The sequence below is a fragment of the Hemitrygon akajei genome, chromosome 5 (genome assembly GCF_048418815.1).
Source record: "Hemitrygon akajei chromosome 5, sHemAka1.3, whole genome shotgun sequence".
In the NCBI taxonomy this organism is placed as follows: domain Eukaryota; kingdom Metazoa; phylum Chordata; class Chondrichthyes; order Myliobatiformes; family Dasyatidae; genus Hemitrygon; species Hemitrygon akajei.
In genome coordinates this window covers 48,073,534-48,096,853 of record NC_133128.1, presented here as the reverse complement: position 1 = coordinate 48,096,853, position 23,320 = coordinate 48,073,534, and the positions used below count along the sequence as shown (strand labels likewise).

The 23,320-nt window shown below is 40.8% G+C and overlaps 1 protein-coding gene across 1 annotated transcript in view; it reads left to right on the top strand.

The window, feature by feature from the left end:
• The first annotated feature begins 844 nt into the window (after positions 1 to 844).
• Positions 845 to 23,320, top strand: part of LOC140727748 (calsequestrin-2-like) — a 30,168-nt gene continuing 7,692 nt past the window's right edge. Inside the window, exons 1-8 of the mRNA XM_073045466.1 lie at positions 845 to 998; positions 1,246 to 1,584; positions 1,888 to 1,972; positions 9,682 to 9,782; positions 16,420 to 16,531; positions 18,974 to 19,047; positions 22,805 to 22,935; positions 23,269 to 23,314. Of these exons, the coding sequence (XP_072901567.1) occupies positions 1,345 to 1,584; positions 1,888 to 1,972; positions 9,682 to 9,782; positions 16,420 to 16,531; positions 18,974 to 19,047; positions 22,805 to 22,935; positions 23,269 to 23,314 (789 nt within the window). The 5' untranslated portion in view covers positions 845 to 998; positions 1,246 to 1,344. The remainder of the gene's footprint in view (positions 999 to 1,245; positions 1,585 to 1,887; positions 1,973 to 9,681; positions 9,783 to 16,419; positions 16,532 to 18,973; positions 19,048 to 22,804; positions 22,936 to 23,268; positions 23,315 to 23,320) is intronic.

Sequence of the window (23,320 nt, the reverse complement as noted above, 5' to 3'; positions counted from 1 at the left end):
AAAGCAAGGACCCCATCCTCTGCTATACCTAATAATACAATAAGCTCCTAGAACACAAGGTCTTAGGTCAGTTTTAGTCTCATAGTCTTACTTGAACCCCATTGTCGACATTAGCAATATACGCAGTGCTTCTCTGAATCTAAATAAGGCATCTATTCACATGGCGGGACCACCCCGAACGTCGAATGGCCGCCATTCAATTCAATGGATGGCGCTGTTTTCAACATTAAATCGTGTTGTCCTGTGCAGGGTCAGAACACCTGCTGCTGGTCCTCACAGGAGAACAGAAGATTGTTTTTTATCCGTCAGACGGATCATATTATTTATAAATGCACACTCCGGAGCGTGCTGCGGTCTGCATAGTGCCATTTTCCCTTGTGCATTGTGACTATATATTGCAGACATCCACTCGGCCACTAATTTGCAAAGCAAGTTTGCTATGGTGTAACAAATCAAATAAAGCCACACACTGTTAAAAACTCTTGATTTGCATCGTTGCTGCACAATTTTTAAAAAAAGCTATTTTAAGACGGATCCGTGAAATATAGTTCCTTTGCAAGATATTGCAATGGATTGCATTAATACTCGATGTTCTGGCAAAAATACTGCAGCTAGGTTTTTTTTCCTCATAATTTCATGTGTTTTTACACTTAATGTTGCCACGAATAAATCCTCAAATCAACCTCGGGTGTAATTTAAACGAACGAAGTGAGACAGCATTCTCTCTCTCAGTGACAACCAGATAGTGTTACGGGCTTACTTATCCAACAATGAATTCTCTCGCTGGCCTCCAGAGTATGACTCTGATGGTCTAAATAAAGCAGAGCGATACAATCATCCCCCTCTGCCTGCCTGTAAAGAATTCTCTGCTCGTTCCTTAACCTTTCCAAACAGCGTCAACGTGACAAAATGGAAACATAGTCTGCGCGCGGCCACAGTTGTTTGGGGAGATGGAGATAGCGATGTCAGCTTGCTGAATGGTCGATCTCATTGGAAAGGTCAGTCTTCCCCTCCCCTCCCCTGTCCTCCGTTAAAAGACCATCAGAATGAGGATGGCGAATCGCACCTCCACCCGTGCCTTTGCTCTTTGCATCTAATGTATTTTTAGCAGGAAACAACTGGCTTCTTAAAATGGGGATGTAAATAGGAGACGATATCTGTGCACCAGGCTCCACCTCTCTCCGGTTCTTTCTTTAAGCCTATTCTAACTTCGCTCTCTTTCTCTCTCCATGTTTTTCTGATCAGGGATTTTAACCAGAACTGGAGGAGGAAAGCGTAATATTGTTGGTGATCCCTGCCGCACCTTTTGCTCAGTGAACTATATATACACCCTTAACTTTTGCAATGAAGGGTGCTTGGCTCTGTTTAGCTACTTTCTCCCTGGCCTGTCTCAGTAGTAAAGCGCAGGATGGGCTCGAGTTCCCCAGGTATGATGGAAAAGACAGAGTTGGCACCGTCGACATGAAGAACTACCAGAAGCTTTTGGAAAAGTACGATATCCTGTGCGTGTTGTATCACGAGGCAGTCCCTGCGGGAGACAAAGTTGCTCAGAAACGGTTTGACCGGGCGGAGATGGTGCTGGAGGTGAGGTGTGCTTGTTTCGGGATAGGGGACGGGGGGTGTGGGGTGGTCAGCTAACTTCAGCAGAAAATGTTCATAACAATAAAGTTACCGCGGTGGTGTCTGGACAGCTGAAGCGTTGGTTAAAAGTACTTAGCTGCAGCATGTTTAACTGGTGATGATTAAGCGGTCAATAATGGAGGGCGATGTAAATCACGGGAACTTACATAAAGTGCATGCATAGTAAAGAGCACGCGATGCCCATTATTTGACCTCCAAAGGTTTGCCTCCAACATACTATTGTTTTTTTTTTGTCTTCTGAGGCAGTTGGCAGCTCAGGTTTTGCAGGACAAAAACATTGGATTCGCACTTGTAGATGAGAAGAAAGATGCCAAGGTGGCCAAGAAACTGGGTGAGAAACAAAATATTGAATAAGTCATAGAGTTATTAAAATGAGCCCGTCAGATCACCTCATTCAATATGCCCAGCGAGTCCCATTTGCCCCATGTTTTGTGAATATCCAAATGTTTTTAAAATGTCATTATTTCAATAAATTGGTATTTTGTAGCAGCTTCTGCTGGTGACCAGACCCTACTGACAGGTCTGAGTGTAAACTTGACCACAGGCAAGAAGCATTGTTCTTTACAAAGATTGTCAATGGGCAACAAAGGAAGCAAAAATTCCATCTCCTTTCCAAATTGCTAATTGAAAACCACCTTTCTTGTGCCAGCTGTACTCTTTAAAGAATTAACTTTTTATTACTTGAATTGCATTTAATAAATATTTTCCTTACCTAATAATTTAATCAAAATTCCCCTCCATCTACCTGGCATGGAATTTTCTATCTGCGCTCCATCAATCAACTTGGTGATTTTATTTATATCTTCATTCCATTCCTTTATCCACCCCCCCCCCCCCAAGCAGGAACAGGTTGTAGCTACTTTATATAGGCACCAATTTCTCCATCCTTGTTCCTAGCACGGCTTCAATCTACATTTTACACATTGGCATCGCTTTAGGCTTTCTCTCTGGGATGTAATTTGAATTAGATTGACTATTTCTTACATCCTTCACATACGTGAGGAGTAAACATCTTGACATTACATCTCCGTCTGAATGTGCAATGTGCAAATTATAGTAATTTGTAATAAGTAGTATGTACAGTAAGATCTAAAACAGAAAAGTCAATATAGCTTAGAAATACAATAGTGTCAGCATGAATTAATCAGTCTGATGGCCTGGTGAAAGAAGCTGTCCCAGAGCCTGTTGGTCCTGGCTTTAATGCTGCGGTACCGTTTCCAGGATGGTAGCAGGTGGAACAGTTTGTAGTTAGGGTGACTAGGGTCCCTAATGATCCTTTGGGCCCTTTTTACGTACCTGTTGCTGTAAATGTTCTGAATGGTGGGAAGTTCACATTCACAGATGCGCTGGGCTGTCCGCACCACTCTCTGTGGAGTCCTGCGATTGAGGGAAGTGCAGCCAGTCAGGATGCTCTCAGTGTAGAAAGTCCTTAGGATTTGGGGACTCATGCCAAACTTCTTCAACTGTCTGAGGTGAAAGAGGCGCTGTTGTGCTTTTTTCACCACACAGCCAGTGTGTACAGACCAAGTGGGATCCTCGGTGACGTGCAGGCTGAGAAACTCCAAGCTGTTCACCCTCTCAACCCCAGATCCATTGATGTCAATAGGGGTGAGCCTGTCTCCATTCCTCTTGTAGTCCACAACCAGCTGCATTATTATTTGAATAATGTAAAAGGTTTGTTTTGCCACAAGGCTAGTCCTTGGCCAGCAAATACCGTAATTATTTTGAGGAGGACTTACTAGTGAAGCTATATAAGAAAATACTATTATTGCTCACCTATTGATTATATTATTGATTGCTGCACAACTGTTTAACTGGAAACCCAATGGACAGATGAAGCTTGAAAATGACAGGAATTAACTCATCCCAGGAGCATGCTGATCACGACATTTGTTAGGTTCTCCACCTCCTCCAACTCCCAGTTGTCCAGAGTATCTTACTCAATTATTAATGAATGGATGTCAGTAAGAATCTTGGGATTGTTGAAGATATTATTCTGATTTTGTATGATCATTTGCCAGCAATCTGGACGTAATGGGAGGTAGGATCTTTATTAATTCTGTGTAAATAGGTCATATAGTCCTTTCATTTTGCTGGATTGTCAGTTTCGGCTGCTGTATAACTTCTGTGCTTTTCTGGGCCTGTTTTCCTATCTGTAAAGTGAAATGGACTGCTTTTAAGATTTTATTATGTTGATTATGCTTGCCTTAAAAATACTTTGACCACAGATATGATAGCCAGGCGTGGTTGTCTTCATGGATGAGTGGTAAGGAAAGCAGTCAGACTATAAGACCATAAGATATAAGAGCAGAATTGGGCCAATCGGCCCATCGAGTCAGCTCTGCCATTTCATCATGGCTGCACCATTTTCCCATTCACCTACTTTCTGCCCATAACCTTTCATGCCCTAACAAATCAAGAACATATTAACCTCTACCTTAAATACACCCAGTGATGTAGCCTCCACAACTGCCTGAGGGAATAAATTTGACAAATTCTCCACCCTCTTGCTAAAGAAATTCTTCTTTATTTCTATTCTAAATGCATGTCCCTATATTCTGAGTCTGTGTTCTTTGGTCCTAGACTCCCCACGACAGGAAACATCCTCTCCACGTCCACTCTATCTAGGCTTTTTAACATTTGATACGTTTCAATGAGAACCCATCTCATTCTTTTAAATTCCAGCGAGTACAGGCCTAGAGCCATCAAACGCTTCTCATATATTAACACACACAAAATGCTGGTGGAACGCAGCAGGCCAGGCAGCATCTATAAGGAGAAGCACTGTCGACGTTTCGGACCGAGACCCTTCATCTGGACTCGGCCCGAAACATCGACAGTGCTTCTCCTTATAGATACTGCCTGGCCTGGTGCATTCCACCAGCATTTTGTGTGTGTTGTTTGAATTTCCAGCATCTGCAGATTTCCTCGTGTTTGCTCATATATTAACCCTTTCATTCCTCAGATCATGAACCTCCTCTGAACCCTCCCCATTAGCAGTATGATGCATTTATTGAAAGGGATTCAACTCCCTTAACAAACAGCTAGTCTGCTACCATTGTTAAGATTTATGTGGTAGCACTGAGCTGATTTAAGGCAAATAAGCTATAAGCAGGCTATCAGATGAGTACCTCCACCAACAGGAAGGAGGTACAGAAACTTCAAGGCACACACTCAGAGATTTGGGAACCATGAACAGTACCTCACTACTTTTAAAAACTTATTTCTGGGTTTTGCACTAATTATTTTAATGTAACTTTAATATACATATATATGATTACTGTAATTCAGTTTTTTTCTGTGATTATCATGCATTGCATTGCAATGCAAAGTTAACAAATTTCAAGACAGTAGAGTGGTGAATTCCGAGTTGAAGCGAGATGGAAACTGAAATCAAAGAGTATGAGGAATGTTGGGGTTTTTCTGGGGAGAAACAGGAGTGGATCTAAGGAACTAGCAGACAATGCTTCTTTTAAAAGTATGGTGTTAGGCGTGGAGCAAGGTAAATTGCTCAAAGGTAGAATAATGCCACAGTAGTCAGCTGAGAGGTAACTAGGTGATAAGTGTTTCAATGTCACCGCACTGGTAACAGTGATGCCTTCATAGAAGGAGGCCATCTGTAAGGCACAAGTGCTCATCAGCCGTGACAAGTTCAGATATCATTGAAGTGAATGTATTATAATGCAGGGTGACAGGGAAGAGAGGAACCGAGAGAATAGAATATAGAGAGCGCAAATTTGGAATGATGGCTAACACATGCATACGAATAGAACAAGAAGAAGTATAAATCAAGTGAAAATGATGGAAAATTGGATATACAGAACTCCCTCTACAATGTCCTATTCAGTATATCAGCCAGTGGCTAACAAAATATCTAACTGGAAATTGTGGTAGTTAGCGTTCGTATCGCTAGATTAGGGGAATAATATGTTTAATTTATGCAGTAACAAATAAGTACCTCCTTGTTTTCTCTTGGAATCAACAAATTCTAATTTAAGAATTTCCATTTACATTAAAATCTTTTTTTTTGCTTTCTACTACAAAATGTTACAGACTGTTTTATAGAAGAGGGAATACTATTACCCAATTTCAGCATTTTCCGGTGATTAATTTTAATATAAAAAACAAATCTCCATTAACTCATGCCATCAGTTCATTTTAGAGTAAACACATACAAAATAAGGCAGCCTCTACGGAAAGGAATAGAGCCGACGGTTTGGGCCAATATCCTTCAATGGAAGTCCTGATGAGGGTCTCAGCCCGAACCGTCAACTACGGTACTTATTCCTTCCAGAGATGCTGCCTGACCTACTGAGTCCTCCAGGATTTTGTATGTGTTACTCTTGATTTCCACCATCTTCAGAATCTCTTCTGTTTACGATTTGCTGCTCATTTTAGAGAAGCTACTAAATTGGTGCCTCTGAAGAACCAAGATGAAAGAACCTGATAGCCAGTTTATTGTTTTACATCTCCTAAAATCCAAACGTTATTTGTGTTTTGATTTTAAGAGCAATGAAGATGCTGCTGTTTAAGGGCAGCATGGTAATGAAATGATTAGTGTAAGGCTTCACGGTGCCAGCTGGAAGGACGTTCAATCCCCCCTGCTGTCTGTAAGGTGTTTGTATGTTCTCTCCATGACCCTGTGGGTTTCCTCCCACGTTCCAAAGATGAATTAGAGTTAATAAGTTCGCAGACATGCTACGTTGCTACCGGAAACATGGGAACACTTGCGGGCTGCCCCCAGCACACTCGGACTGCGTTGGTCATTAACGGCAAAACCGCATTTCACTGTATGTTTCAATGCAGATTGTACTTGCACCGTTTGTTGTCCTTTCCGCATTGGCTGTTTGTCCGCCCTGTTGCTTCTTTCGCGTTTTTTTACATATATACTTACTGCGAATGCCCGCACGGAAATGAATCTCAGGATCGTATTTGGTGACGTATACGTACTTTGATAATAAATTTACTTTGAACTTTTTTCTCTTGCCTATTGCTGTGGTGCTACAGTATAATTGTACCTTATTGAAAGTCTTTCTCAAGCAAACACTTGGAAATAGATAGATGCTGATGAATTAAACTGTTTTTTTTAACGTACTTACTCATTGGTTGCTATAGCCAGGGATGATAATTGGGACAAACTCCCACTACCTATTAAATACTCCCAAAGGCGTGTGCCTCAAATAGCCACTGATAACCAAGTCCAACTCCTGGCCTTCATGTGTGGTAAGCCCGGTAGAGTCGTTTCTGTTGACGGGATGAGGCAAAGGTGGGTTACTGACACCTCAAAACCAGTCACTTCGGGCAGATGGAACTCGTTCGCTGTGGCTGACAGCTCATCTAGAAGAAGGAAACCTCCGCTGCCTTGTGGCTCTACCCACTCATGGGGACAGCTTCGGGAGTAAACCCTGAGGGAAAAATCCGGAGCTGGAGTCACTAAGGCAGTCCTACACTGAGTTCAATATTGTCTGGGAACTCCTGTGACGCTGCTGGTACCAAACTATCGGCCTCCAAATCAAGAGCAAATCTGCAAATGCTGGAAATCCGAGCAACACGCACAAAATGCTAGAGGAACTCAGCAGGCCAGGCAGCATCCAGGAAAAGAGTCTTTGAGTGTGTTGTATCAGTCTCTGCCGTTCCTTTGGGTTTGTCAGATGCGTGGAGAGAGGGAGCTTGCTACATGGGCAACAGCTTACTCTCAATATCATACCGCCCTGGCCCGCGTATCTAGACAGCTAGGACGCAATATCCATGGTCAACTCTGACCGACAGAGGTCCTCACCTCAATCATTAACACAATTTTTTTGAAGAGTTGCATTTGAAATGTTTCCTTAAATATCTTTACTTATATAATGACGTTTCAATACCGGGTAGAAATCATATCAATGGCTTCATAACTGCTAGCGGCTCATTAAAGAAAATTCCACAAAATGACATTTCCTGGCTTTTTAAAATAAAAGCCATTGAAGGAGGAGAATATTTAGAACCCCAGTTTTGTCTGAAGTTGCTGTGCTGTACTAAAGGATCTTGCACGAGTTTTGAGTATGAACAATATCTATTGACTGGATAAAAAACACGAAATGCTGGCAGAACTCAGCAGGCCAGACAGCATCTATGGGAGGAGGTAATAACAACGTTTCGGGCCGAAACCCTTCATCAGGAAACCCGAAACGTTGTTATTACCTCCTCCCATAGATGCTGTCTGGCCTGCTGAGTTCTGTCAGCATTTCCTGTTTTTTATTTATTTCCAGCATCTGCAGATTCACTCGTGTTGCTTTTCTATTGACTGGAATTGAATGAGGGGCCGAGTCACACAAGTTGACGAGAGTGAGAGGTGTAAAATGTAGTTACAAGAGCAATACTGTGCATTTATTATGGAAAATTTCCCGGAATACGAGAAGTGTAAGAGTACGTTCTTATTTGAAAGGAAGAACATTTGGTATTGCTGTTATACAATTTTATAATTATTATTGTAAATTGGCTTAACTATTCCTAAACTGTATAAAATCCATCTGGAGTGAAGTCAGTATGTTTTGTAAACTGTCTGCTTTGATTTTTTCAGTCATATGCTCTATTCCAACATGTGGTGGATTAGATGTGGCTGCAAATAGAACTTTCCTCTTACACATTTTGCTACCAGTGTGGCAAATAAATATTCTCACAATCACTCTTCCATGAGAGGAAACCAAAGGATGGGATAAGTACTCACTTCAGCATTTGAGGCTTAACTCCAGATTTGCAAAGTGAAGGAGATGCAACGTTGACCTGATATAATGAGGGGGGTTGGTGTTCACGATATAAAGGGTAAATGGGAGGTGATTTAATCATATATGCTGCTTCGTTCTTTACCCTTGCCTCAATGTTGTTGGGGATTTAAAATAACGTTTAAGTAAATATGTTTGTAAAGCTGTTTTCTCTCATTTCTTTTTAATGTCTCTGCCAACAGTTTGTACGATGGGGAAGAATGGTTCATGTAGCTTGCAAATTGACTACACTGGACAGACTGGATATTCACCTACTTATGCTCTTAGCTCCTGGCTCCCGTTTTCAGGAATGGGATCCCTCCCCATAAACTAGGTGGTGAAGCAGTTTGCCAAATTTGGTACTTCACAGTGTCATCGCCAGGGAATACCAGAGTAGACTGGACCATGATAAGAATCTCTACATACACTTATACAGCCTGAAAAAGATAGAGGAGAAAGGAGGTGCTTTGGAACCAGTGGAATCATGAGGTTACTGAATCTTTACACTGTTTGAAAACTATCCATTGTGGAAGAAAAATGATTAATTATACTTACGTGCTGTAAATTATAGATTGTATTCTGATTATTTATATTAAAGTTCAAAATAAATTTATTATCGAAGTATATATTTGACACCATATACAATCCTGAGATTCATTTTCTTGCAGGCATACTCAATAAATCCATAATAGGGTAATAACCAGAAGGAAAGATCAAACAGCATGCAAAATATGACAAACTGCGAATACAAAAAAGAAAGAAATTATAATAATAAATAAATAAACAATAAATATCAAGAATATGAGATAGAAAGTCCTTGAAAGTGAGTCCATAGGTTGTGGGAATGTTTCAAAGATGTTTCAAAGTGAAGTTACACTCTATGAGATATTTAACATCTACCCATGCGGGAACGCTGTATTTGCTCTTCATTCACATTCTGGCAGTTTTATCTCATGTTGCTCCTTGCCAATCATTTCCAGTCTCTTGTGTCTCCCTTTTTTTCTAACTCCACTTCTGTTTTCTACAAAGATTCTGCTGCTCTTAGAAAAAAATGGATTTGGTATCTGACCATGGATAACCCTTCCACATACAAGGGTTTCCTTTTTCACACACACTGAAACTCATGCTACTCAGTTATACTTTACTCTTATATTATTGTAACCTTTTAAGAGCACTCCAAATGCACATTGAAATTTGCTATATTTTTTGCATATGGTCGTATCAGACCTTACAAAAAGTAGTTTGTTATAATGACGGGTTTTTTTTGTCCATCTTAACTTGCAGTTCTTGCTTTTCACAGGTCTGATAGAGGTTGGGAGTGTATACATTTTTAAAGGTGATCACCTGATAGAGTTTGATGGTGAACTATCTGCTGAAGTACTGGTATCATTTCTCCTGGACGTGAGTAAAACTTTGACGCTAATACCATTCATAGCATGGCTGGATTCTCAAAATTCATATGATTGCATGTTTTGTGTGTCACTATGTACTTTGGTTCACCATCTGAAGTGTACATGTTAGTAGCAGCTGTTATAACCATTGCTGAGATTTGTCACTAGGAGTGAGACAAAGGTTCTGAATCTGGACTTTGTGAAGATGGGGACTCAGATTGAAACATCCTCTCGCCACATTTGGCTGAAGGTGTTGCAAATGTTTTGGACATACCTTTACTAAGTATTGATAGAATTGCATTCAGCATGCATTATACCCAAATAAACATAAATTATGGATTTTGTAGATATGATTTACTGAGGTATGGGACATAGTGGTGATCACTTGCCATTTCTGACCTTGGCTGTAACAGAGATAGAGCTCAATATGTAGGAAAGTGTTACTGAAGCGATATTGATGAGAGACTAATAGATGATGCATAATGTAGTCATAACATGCTGGTTGGAGGATGGGGTAAGTGTTGAGTCTAGTGGCAGAGGCAGTGATTAAGTAAAAACAGATTCTTAATAAGAATTGAGTTTTGTAAGTGATATTACGCCTGTCTCTATCCAGGAGCGTAATTAATAATCTGACTCACAGACTTTTGAAAATTAATGACATAGAAAAAGGCCATTTAGTTCATTATGTTTGTATTGCTCAAAAAAAACTATCACCTTCTAGAATATGGGCAGAGCCCACCAGATCACAGCTTCCCAAATACTGGTTATATAATGGTGAGGATTTCTGCTTCTACTAGACATTGGGCACCGTTTTGAACCCTTACACTAGGAAATATCATTAGACGTTTCTTGATTGTACTTGCCAGCATCTTTTCACGCCCTTCTTTACTTCCTTAATTGCCCTTTCAGTTTCACCCTGGCAGTTCTGTATTAAGTTGACAGTGTCTGACATAAACTGCCCTTTTTGCCTTATTCCACTCTCTGCCTGCCTTGTTGTTCTGATCTCTAGGAATGGTCATCCCACCCTCTCCCTTTATTGAAAAAGCATTTACCCTGAACCACTTGAATCTCTTTATTTACATCCAACTTCTCTGAGACTGATTTACCCAACAACTGAAGCTAAAAACTGCAGATCTAATGAAGGGTCTTTGGCCTGAAATGTTTCAGGATCAGTCTGAACTGCTGGTTACTTCTGTCCTTTTCTGTTTTTGCTGCCTTCTATCTGTTGCCAGTCTGTTTTTGCTAATCACTTCTCTGTAGTAAAATGAAATCAGCCTTATCCTAAAATTTAGCCTTTGCTCCTTTTTTATATCCTCCTCATTCCATAAGTCTGGCTAACTATACTCGAATTATTGTCACAACTGAAAGAACGTTGTCCCAATGACCTCCCCTTCCCCTCAGTGCAGCAAACTCCCACATTCACGAAAATCGGAAGTGTAATACTCCGTAGAAGCAGCATTTCTTGCCAGCACTTTGAAAAGAACTCTAGAATCTGCAATGGAAGCTTTAATGCTAGCATATGTTCCTTTCTTTATCTACGCAGATGGAGATTGCTCTGTTTTCTGCCATATTTTATGTTACTATCTTTTGTTGCACAAACAAGTAGAAGGAAAAAATCAGCAGATTATCTAGTTATTTTATAAACAAATCATATCATTGAAATAAGGTTCAGGGACATCAGGCATGAAACTGGCCTCTTTGCACCTGTTCAGCCTTCCCAAAAAAGCATCTACTCTTAGATCCGTGGCCGGACATTGCAATAAATCAATTAATACCCTGTGCTAAAAAGAGCTTGATGTATTTGTGGTTACAAATTACATTGGGAATTACAATTAAAGAACAGATTACAATGAGTTGGTAATACCAGGGCTGCACAACATAGAGGATCCAAATATATTCAGGCTCTAAATGGTTTATCTTTAAAATTAGTTTGTTAAAGTCTGTCCCGAGCCTTATGCTTATGCCAGTTTCCATGGTGTGAGGCAACTGAGAGTACGAGACCCCCCCCCCCCCCGGATAGGACGCCGGTCTATTGCGAGATTAACCCCTAGCATTTGCCAGTACCCATTTTCAGCTGGGTGGCCTGGAGCAATGTGTGGTTAAGTGCCTTGCTCAAGGACACAACATGCTGCCTCACTGAGACTCGAACTCGCGACCTTCAGATTGCTAGTCCAACACCCTAACCACTTGGCCACGCGCCACTTACCTTTAAAATAAGGAGGATTAATGCCTGTTTGAGGACTCTCATTACATCACTGGTGTCCTGTTTGGTGTCCCCTGAGGCATCAGGCCAATTCTAAATGTGGCCAAACAACTTTGTCTCTTGGTGATCTCCATCTCAATTGCGGTCTCTCCTCTCCCTCTCACTCTCACTCTCACTCTCTCACTCTCCCGGGCTCCCATCTCATTTCCCCAATAACTAATATTGTTCCTCCAAGTTCACTCCTGCTTTCCTTAATTTCAGCAATTCTCTGATTGCTTTTGAAGCATACCACTCACGCAACTACAGGCTGGATGTGGAGAGTCTAGTATTTAGGGTCACACCTTCAAAATGTGAGGTTAGATATTTACTTTTGGGATGAGGGGACAATTGTGAGAGACAGAGGACACAGAGAATGATGAACTCGTGGAATCCTCTAGACCAAATCAAGGAGAGAGTAGGAACACTCAAGGATAAAAGAGGGAACGTGCTTGGAGGTGGAGGATGTAGGTGAAGTCCTAAATGAGTACGTTGCATCAGTATTTACAAAGGCGAAGGATGTAGAGAAGAGGGAGTTAGTGTGGAGCGTGCCACTTTGAGATAAAGAAGGAGATAGTGTGGGGGTCTCTTAAGGACTATTAAGGTGGATAAATTCCCCAGGTTATTGAGAGAGCAAGAGATTAGATTTCTGGGGCCTTAACCAATATCTTTATGTCCTCTCTAGCTACAGGCGAGGCTCTGCAAGCAGACTGACAAACAGCTAATGTAGTTCTGTTATTCAAGAAGGCAAAGAGGGATAATAACCCTGGAAACAGAACCAGTGAATCTCTCAATAGTGTAGGGAACTTACTGCAGAGGATTCTTAACGATATGATTTATGAGCATTTGAAAAGCCACGGCCTAATTAGGGACAGTCAGCATTGTTTTTGTGGGGGAATTTGTATCTTACTAACTTAATTGAGGTTTTTGATGATGTTAGAGTTGTGGACATTATCTACATGGATTATAGGTATTTGACAAGGTCCAACATGGGAGGCTCATCCAGATGATTAAGATGCATGGTATCCACAGTGAACAGGCCACTTGACTTCAGAGTTGGCTCGTCCATACAGGGTAATGGTCAGTAGAACTTACTCTAGCTGGAGCTCTGTGACTAGCGGTGTTCTGCAGGAATCCGTACTGGGATTTCTGCTATTTGTGGTATGTATCTGGATGAAAATGTAGATGGGTGGGTGAGTAAGATGTAGGTGGGTAGGTTTGCAGATGACATTGCGGGTGTTGTGGATAGTGTAAAAGATTGGCCAAGTATACAGTGGGATATAGATCAGTTGCAGGTACAGGTGGAGAAATGGCAGGTAGATTTTAACCTGGCCAAGTACAAAATGTTGCACTATGGGAGCTCAAATGGAAACAGACTGCACTCTGTTACAATGATAATGACAAGATCCTTAACAGTATTGATGAGCAGAGGGATCTTGGGGTCCAGCTTCAGAGTTCCCTGCAAGTGGACGCTCAGGTTGGTAGGCTGGTTAAGAAGGCATGCTTGCCTTTATTCGTTGAGGAATTGAGTTCAAGAGTTGGGAAGGTAGGTTGCAGCTTTATAAAACTGTAGTTGGGCCACATATTGAGTACTGCATTTAGTTCCTGTCACCCCCTTATAGGGCTGAGGCTTTGGAGAAGATGCAGAAGTTTTGCAGAATTCTGCCTGGATTAGAAAGCATGTGGTACAGTGAGAGTGTGGGTAAACTTGGATTGTTTCCTCTGGCGTGGCAGAGGTTGAGGGAGATCTGATAGAGGTTTATAAGATTATGAAAGCATTAGAGCGCTAATACTTTTCTCCATGGATTGAAATGTTTAATATTTAAGGTGAGAGGGGTAAGTGCAAAAGAGGTATGTGGGGCAATGCCTGAAATGCTCTGTCTGGAGGTGGTGTATTCAAATGCAATATAGACATTCAGGAGGCTCTTACACAGGCACATGAAAGTGCAGGAAATGAAAGGATATGGACATTGTGTAGGCAGAGTGATTACTTTAGTTGGACATTTGATTACTAATTTAATTAGTTTGTTACAACATGGGGCTGAGGGGCCTGTTTCTGTGCTGTACTGTTCGACATTTTATTAAGGAGGGAGATAGATTTAGAGACATCAAAGGATACAGGGAGAGAGCAGGGATAATGCATTGAAATTCAAGATCAATCATAATCACATTGAATAGCTGGGCTGGCTCCTAATTTTGATGCTATTATATTTCCCACTGAGATCCACAAATGCCTCAATTCATTCATCTCTGTCCTACTGATTAAAGACTGATTTTGTTAATAAATGTGACACTCCTCTACTTTCACCAGACAGACGCACAATTAACAGCATGGGCTGGCTGTTAGGTGAACAGCCTGACTCGTTAATCTGACAAGTGGGGAGAAAACCCTAAACATTGTAGGAGTGCTTCAGAAATGGTATCCATTACAGTCACCTTCAGTTATGAGTCCTTATCAGCATAGTGAGAATGTGTCTGAAACTAATGATTGTGAACAGTGCCCTTTAGTTTCACACCTTGTCTGCTTGCTTCCTTATGTTTGGGGAAAACAAGGGACGTACAAACCTCCTTTCCTTCTGAAGCCAGCAAATGTCTGGTTGGTTCAAAAAGTGTTTTTCTTCATCCTAGATGAAGATGCCTTTCATCTTCACTTTCACCGGGACGTCCTGCAGAAGCATTTCCCCTTCCTGAGCAGAACAGCAGTGCTGTTCATGTGTTGGCCTGTTGTGTCACTGGGAACAGTTTCTCCAGACGTTTGCATTTCACTGAGCGTTGCCGCCCTTTGAAATCTGGAGTTTATGCTCTACAAATAAGTGCGCTTCGTGCCCTGGTGCATGAGCGTGGGATTTACCCGAACAGGTCTGCACATTTGACAGATTAATCACAATATTGTGCTTATTATTTATGTTGAGGAAACATTATAAAGCCAAAAGAACAAGCGTTTATAGAACAGTACAGCCCAGGAACAGATCCTACTGCCCATCTTGTTGTAATAAACTAATTAGATTGGTAATCAAATGTTCAACTGAAGATACAACCAGAGATACAGGAGGGTCTGCAGATGCTGCAAACCTTGAGCAACACAAATGCACGCAAAATATTGGAAGAGCTCAGAAGGTTAGACAGCATTTATGGATGGAAATAGACAGCCCTTTGCCTCTTCTACCTTTCACTCCCTAACTTCATCCTGCTCCCCACCTACCTACCTTCACTCTCTCACCTGGACTCACCTATTTCCTGCCAGCTTGTGCCCCTCTCCTTCCGAATAGTTTTTTAAAAAAATTCTGGCTTCTGTCACTTTCTTTTCTAGTCCTCGAAAAAAAGTCTAAGCCCAAAACATCGATTGTTCATTTCCCCCTGTAAATGCTGCCTGACCTGCTGAGTTCCTCCGGCAATTTGTGTGTTGTCCAAATATTTACCACTTTTGGCCGACACAGTATCCATATGCATCCATTTGTAATCTATTATTGTCACAGTTTTCCCCTGGCCTTTGTGTAGAAGCTGCCAAGTGTTAATACTACGTGTTTTAAAAATTGATTTTATATTGTTTTGCATTGTAATGCTTTTTTGTTTTAAATTATGGTTAATTAAATCAGTACTGTAGTCCATACTGCGGAGTTAAATATTTTCAGAACAAGCATTTCCAAGGCAGCTGAGGTTCTGAGTGAGGGACTGTGGTGCATGCAAAGTCCTGGCCCTCCTTCAGCAAAGAGGTTTAAGTCTTCTCCAGGCCGAGGCTGGAACTAGTGGCCTAGCAAAAAAATTCCATCCAGTGACCTGGATGTGGGCAGGATGTTCCCAATAATGGGAGAGTATAGGACCAGAGGGCGCAGCCTCAAAATAGAAGAACATCTCTTTAGTACAGAATTTCTTGAGCTAAAGGGTGGTGAATCTGTGTAATTTGTTGCCACTGTCAGTTGTGGAGGCCAAGCCGTTGGGTATATTTAAAGCAGAGGTTCATTGGGTCTTGATTAGTAAGGGTATTAAAGGTTACAGGGAGAAGGCAGGAGAATGGGGTTGAGAGTGAAAATAAATCAAATGGCCTAATTCTGCCTCTTATGGTGTTTTGGTCTTATGGGTGCTCTCAGGAAAGATCAACTAGCTACCCTATTGTCAGGTATAAAGATGTTATTGGCCATGGGAGAAGCTTTCACATCACGATCCGCCAGGCAGTTAATTAAGACTGGAAATCTTCCCAATGATGTAATTTTCCATAATGTTAAATAAACAATACTAGTTATTCTCATTACCCTAATGTAATAAAATGCAGTGTTAAGGCAGATCATATTGACATAGAGCTATGTTTTGTTCAGAATTTCTCAAGTATAATGATAATACACTTCAATTCAAACAGGCAATGTGATGTTTTAACACTGAGATCCCAACCAGAGCTGACTTTTGTCAACAGGTGACTGAAGATCCTGTGGAGATCATTGAGACCCGTGGAGAGGTTCGCTCTTTTGAAAGAACAGATGAAGTTATTAAATTGATCGGATACTTTAAAAGTGAAGCTTCTGAATGTGAGTTAGCCGCACCATTTCCCTTTCCCTTGGCTCTGTGGTGCCAGTGTAAATTTGGGCGGCAGTGCTTCACTTTAAAATGCTCATTTCCAGGAATATTTTTCTGGCGCATCTTGCAAAGTCAAAGTAGAGCATTGTGTTCACACCATGATATCAAATGGCAAACTTCACGTGCACGAATTCCTGAGTGCCCCTTTGGTCCAGGAATGGAGAAGGCCTTAATGGGAGAGCTGGGACATGCCTTGTTGATAGTGGAACAGATTCTGAGTGTATTTGGCTCTCTGCTCGGGACGCTGTGGTCTTCTTTCACATAGCTCACCCCCACAATATTTTGCATGAGCTAATTTTCTCTACCAGCACTCTTGTGATCCCTAGTCGTTACTATCAATCTCACCACTAGAGTCCAAAGAGTCCACCCCCATCACACACCGAGACTCAAAATCCCATTTGTGACCTACCTCCTGGCAGGCTCCTGTTTCTTACAGCTCCCAATGCAACTCCCACCTCCTGACCTAAGCTCTATGTACCCGTGTACCCTCCCTCTTTCTACTTTTATTCCATCTGTATCTCGTTATCACAGTGACTGCAGGGCCAGTGGAGGAAGTAGCTTTGTTTATACAATGTGTACAAAGCATACCCACTGTGCGGATGACACCTTACCTGTGTGATAGGATTTCACTGCTCAGAGCCCTGAAGCAAAACGCTTCATTGCAACACCAATTTCTAACATTACTCATACAAAACGTTGAGTTCTGGATAAGAAAAAGTGAGGATTGTCAGAGTACGGTGAATGTATTAACATCTATAAGAAAACTAATCATGAGACTTCTGAATCTGTGCTGTTCTTTGTGCAAAATTTGGAACATCTTTAAACTCAGAGGACTGCGATTAAGAAGACGTATCTACTGCATTCAGTAACGATGAGACACAAAGTGTGTATTAATCATTTGTATTAGAGTGCTTTTACTGCGACACTAATCTGATTAATGTGTCAATTCTTCTTTTAAAGTAAGTCAAAAAGGGATCTAGTGGTTTGTAATATGTACAACTCTGTACAATTTTGATTTCTACTTGATCATTTCAGAAACATAATATTTAGAGAACAAATACAACATAACTTTTAAAAAGGAACATTTCATACCTCTACAAAACAATTTCAAAACCAGAATTAACATATCTTAGTTTGGAAGTAAGTTCTAGAAAGGTATTGGTTTGACTGATTGCCTGATTTTAAAATAGTTAGAACCAAAATCTCATTGTTTGGATTCTTGAAATTGGTGAAATATTCCCTAGTGATATTTTAAGCAGCTGAATGCTACACGATAGCTTGTCTTTTAATTGCGTGCAACCTTTCATCCATTATCAGTCTGTATTACAGAGGGAGATCCACTGACAGCAGAGTTGTAGCTGCCACGGTTTATATCATTCTCTATTTATAGAAACAGAAAAGAATAGAAACAATTTTTAATTTGTAATATTACTGTGGGTTGGCTACTGAAAATGTACTTGTTTTAATACTCTGTAAGTTTTTTTGTAATATATCACTTTGCCATTGTTATTTCAATTTCAGAGTAGATATCCATAAACAAATATAAAAGATTTATCCATTCCTTATATTACGTTAATAATACTTGAGCTTGTGTTAATCTTGTAAACCATATTTTTGAAGCATTGAAGTGGACTTGACGAATTACAATATACACACGTCAGGTGGCTACAAAGGATACAAATATATTCAAATTCACAAGAAAACTCACTGTAGGCTTCCATAAAATTGCAAGCAAAATTTAAAACATCGTTAAACTAGAAGAGGACTGTAATTAGTGAGAGCTAATATACTGCATTCAGTTCATGATGAGATGGAGTGATTGTACAAAAAGAATTGTACAAATTACTTGGAATTTGTTGAAAGTAGAATTTTCACATGAATCAGATTAATGTCTCAGTTAAAGTGGTGCACTGTAATACAAATGATTAGTGCACGTTCTCTGCATTTTCGCCTTTCTCAGCAGATGACCACTCCCAACAGTAAGTCTGTAGTCAGAGTGAAATACTCTAAGTTTTGCTCTCCTGCGTGCTGTTCTGAAGCTTTGTCTCGCCTTAGAGCAGCTATTGAAGGAAAAGAGAATAGGCTGCTGTGGATTCTCACATGAGAAGTTCCACTTTCCTAGTGTAAGGAGAAGCCAGGATCATGACCTGGGACTCAAAGAATAGTTATCTGTTCATTAGCGGAGCTCTTTTAAAAGTTTATTCCAGAACTTGTACAAGGGTGGATCCCCCATGCAATTTTCTCAAATTTTCCTGACTCTCCAACATGGAAATTTGGAGCCATAATATTTTTAGATAATGACACCTTTTTTGATAATATTTTAAATTTACTATTTTTTGTTTCCATCTTCGCCTTTTCCTTTTTCTCATGTTCCTCTCCTCTTTCTCATGCAGATTACAAAGCCTTTGAAGATGCAGCAGAACACTTCCATCCCTATATTAAGTTCTTTGCAACTTTCAATAAAGGGGTGAGTAATTAAACTTAAAATAAAAGCTCATGGAACAGAAGGAAATTATTGACCTGGTTCAGAATTTTTTCAAGTAGTGAAAATCAGAAAGCAAGGATAATGGATATGCATTCAAAACAGAAAGAAGTGATTCACTAAGTATCACAAGAATATATACTGGGGCTTCAACTATTCACTATATTTATTAATGACTTAGACAACACAATAGAGGGCCATATATCCAAATGTACCAATGGAACAGAGATTGGTGGCACAATGAGGAGCTCGGACTGGAGCATAAAATTACAAAGGCCCATTGATAGATTAGGTGAATGGCTGAAACAGTGGCAGATGGATTTCAACATAATTAAGGATGAGGTCATTCATTTTATGCCAAAAGAAGCAATAGTATTCTTTTAAAATTGTGAAAAGTTAGGAATGGTGTAGATGCATCGAAGTTTAAGGTTCAAAGTATTTACATTTTAAAATTCAAATAGGATGCAAAGATATATGAGCGGAGGTTTTCCTACCTCTGTACAAATGCGTTATTAAAACACATCTGCTCTACTGCACACATTCCCGAGTAATGCACATTATGTGCTGGTGAGGAGGAAGGCACTTTTTCAGCGGATTTTCACAAGAACTCCAAGAGTTAACTTATAAGGATAAATTTAATTTACAAACATTGATAAGATTTGATTAGAGTCGGAGTAAACAAGCCCCTTGACACAACTGACCCTGCGTTCAGCCCATAACACTCCAAGCCCCGGCCCTCCTTGCACAAATGCCTCTTAAATGTCTAACCAATGGTACAGAATTTTTTGAGGAAGTCGCCAGGGAAGTTGATGAAGAAAAAGCACTGGATGTTGTCTACACAGATCTTAGCAACGCTTTCGACCATGTCCTGTATGGGAGGTTGGTCAAGAAGTTTCGATTGCTTGGCATTAGGGTTAGAGTAGTAAATTGAAGTAGACATTTGCTTCACAGGAGAAGCCAAGGAATGGTAGCAAACGGTTACCTCTCTGACCGGAGGCCTGTGAATAGTGGAGTGCCGCAGAGATCAGAGCTGAGTCCTTTGTTGTTTGTCATCTATATCAACAATCTGGATGTTAATTTAGTAAACTGTATCAGCAAATTTGTGGATGACATCAGGATTGGGGGTGTAATGGACAGCAAGAAAGACTATCAAAGCTTGCAGCAGGAGCTGGACCAGCGGAAAAAATCTGATGAAGAGTGGCAGATGGAATTTAATGCCGACAAGTGTGAATTGTTGTACGTAGGATAACATAAATCAGGTGTTGGAATCTTATGTTGAAGTTGTATAAAATGTTGGTGAAGCCGAATTTGGACAATCGTGTGCAGTTGTAGTTACCTACCTACAGGAACAATACTGTAACAAGAAGATTGAAGGAGTACAGAGTAAATTTACGAGAATGTTTTTGGGACTTGAGGACCTGAGTTATAAGGAAAGGTTGAATAGGTTAGGACGTTATTCCCTTGAGCTAGGAGATCGAGGGGAGATTTGACAGAGGTTTGTAAAGTTATGAAGGGTATAGATGGGGTAAATGCATGCAGGCCTAATCCACTGAGATTGGGTAAGACTACAACTAGAGGGCAGGAGTTAAGGGGAAAAGATGAAATGCTTAAAGGGAACATGAGGGGGAACTTCTTCATTCAGAGAATGGTGAGAGTGTGAAAAGCTGCAAGCAGAGGTGGTGGATGCGGGTTCAATTTCAACATTTAATAAGTACATGTATGTCACTGTATACAACCCTGAGATTCATTTTCCTGTGGGCATACTCAGCAAATCCATAGAGTAGTCATTATAACAGAATCAGTGAAAGACCATTCAACCGGGGCATTTAACCAGAGTGCAGTAGACAACAAACTGTGCAAATGCAAGAAGAAAAACATAATATAAATAAATAAACAATAAATATCGAGACCTTGAAAGTGAGTTAATTGGTTGTGGGAATATTTCACTGATGTGGCAAGTGCAATTGAGTGAAGTTATCCCCTTTGTTCAAGAGCCTGATGGTCGAGGGGTAGTAATTCCTCCTGAACATGGTGGTGTGAGTCCTGAGGCTTCTGTACTGTCTTTTGACGGCAGCAGCGAGAGGTGAGCATATCCTAGTGATGGGGTCCCCGTTACTGGACGCTGCTTTCCTGTGACAGTGTTTCATGTAGATGTGCTCAATGGTTGGGTGAGCTTTAACCGTGATGGGCTGGACCATATCCATTACTTTTTGTAGAATTTTCCATTCAGGGGCATTGATGTTTCCCCACCAGGCTGTGATGCAGCCAGTCAATATACTCGCCACTACACATCTATAGAAGTTTGTTAAAGTTTTAGATGTGATGCCGAATCTCCGCAAGCTCTTAAGGAAGTAGAAGTGCTGCTGTTCTTTCTTTGTAATTGCATCTAGGTGATGGGTCCAGGACGGGTCTTCTGAAATAATAAAGTTAATAACCCTCTCCATCTCTGATCCTCCAATGAGAACCAGTTCATAGACTTCTGATTTCCTTCTCCTGAAGTCCATGACCAGTTCCTTGGTCTTGCTGACATTGAGTGAGAGGTTGCTGTGATGACATCACTCGGCCAGAATTGCAATCTCCTTCCTATATGTTATACACCACCAGCATTGATTCAGCCTATGACAGTGGTGTTGTCAACAAACTTGAATATGGCATTGCAGCTGTGCTTAACCACACAATCATAAGTGCCTTGTGATGATGGAGATTGTGGAGGAGATGTTGTTGCCAATCTGAACTGACTGGGGTCTGCAAGTGAAAAAAATCCAGGATTCACTTGCACAAGGAGCTATTAAGGTCAAGGTCTTGGAGCTTATTGATTAGTTTTGAGGGTATAATGGCACTGAATGCTGAGCTGTAATCAATAAAGAGCATCCTGATGCATACAGCTTTGCTGTCCAGATGTTCCAGTGTTGAGTGAAGACTCATGAGATGGCATCTGCTGTGGATCTGGTAGGCAAATTGGAGTGGATCTAAGTCACTTCTCGGGCAGAAGTTGATATGTTTCCTCTCTAACCTCTTAGAACACTTCATCAGAGTGGATGTAAGTGCTACAGGGTAATAGTCATCGAGGTTGGGCACCGGCCGGTATGATTGAAGCCTGCTTGAGGCAGGTGGGTACCTCAGACTGCCGAAGTGAGAGGTTAAAGCGAACACACCAGCCAGTTGACCAGCATAGATCTTTTGTATGTTGCCAGGTACCCCTTCCAGGCCAGATGCTTTTAGCGGGTTCACCCCCCCACCCCCCCGTCCCCCCAAGGACAGCTTACATGTCGGTTTCAGAGACTGAAATCATAGATAATAACAGTAGAGGATGCTGTTGCAGTGTCTATTATTATTAAGTGCAACTGATGTAATAATTAGATCTTTCAAAATTTCCCTGAGGCAGCTGTAAAATGTTCTTTTTGCATCTCACCGTGTGATTTTAGCTGTCTACAACACAATGACTTACAACTGCAGTCTGTCTATTCAACATATTTTGTATTTATAAATGTAGTGAACTTACAGTCTTTTTCTCTGAAGGACGCTTCTACTTGGAAGTACTTCAAAATATAAGAAATCAAAAGACCCGCTGCTCTCAACGAAGTGAAGTAACTTTACATTGTGCTTTGTATCTTTGGGCTTCTACTTAGGTGATCTATGAATTCCTTTGTTCACTTACAGTGTGTCAACATGATGCTTAGTATTTGTTCATGTGGTTTTTATTTAAGCTCATTAGTCTGTTTGTTGTGTTCTCCCCGGGTAGGTTGCGAAGAAATTTTCACTGAAGATGAATGAGGTGGATTTTTACGAGCCTTTCATGGGTGACTCAATCACTATTCCTGATAAACCCTATTCAGAGGAAGAAATTGTGGAGTTTATTCAAGAGCACAAAAGGTAGATATTTGAGAAGCTGCAATGTGCAATTTCACTTAAAGACAACTCTGCCTGGAGTGGAGTGTTTACTTCTGTAAATAGTAAAGGTGGGGTTTATAAATGTCCTTCTCAGGTAGTTCTGAAGAACTAGGCCATCATTGGTGGTCCCAATTGGATAATAGATTTGCTTTCTAACTGACTGGTAGTCTTATATTCAGCATTGCTGAGGTAGTGTATGAACAAGACCAGGTGAAGCTCCATCCTTACTAATAGAAACAAGGTCATATTGCCTCACCAATTAGTAATGCTGAAGCATAGTAACCGTCTTTGAAAGTGTGATTGTTCTGTTTTTAGATCAACTCTCCGGAAACTACGTCCAGAAGATGTATTTGAGACATGGGTAAGG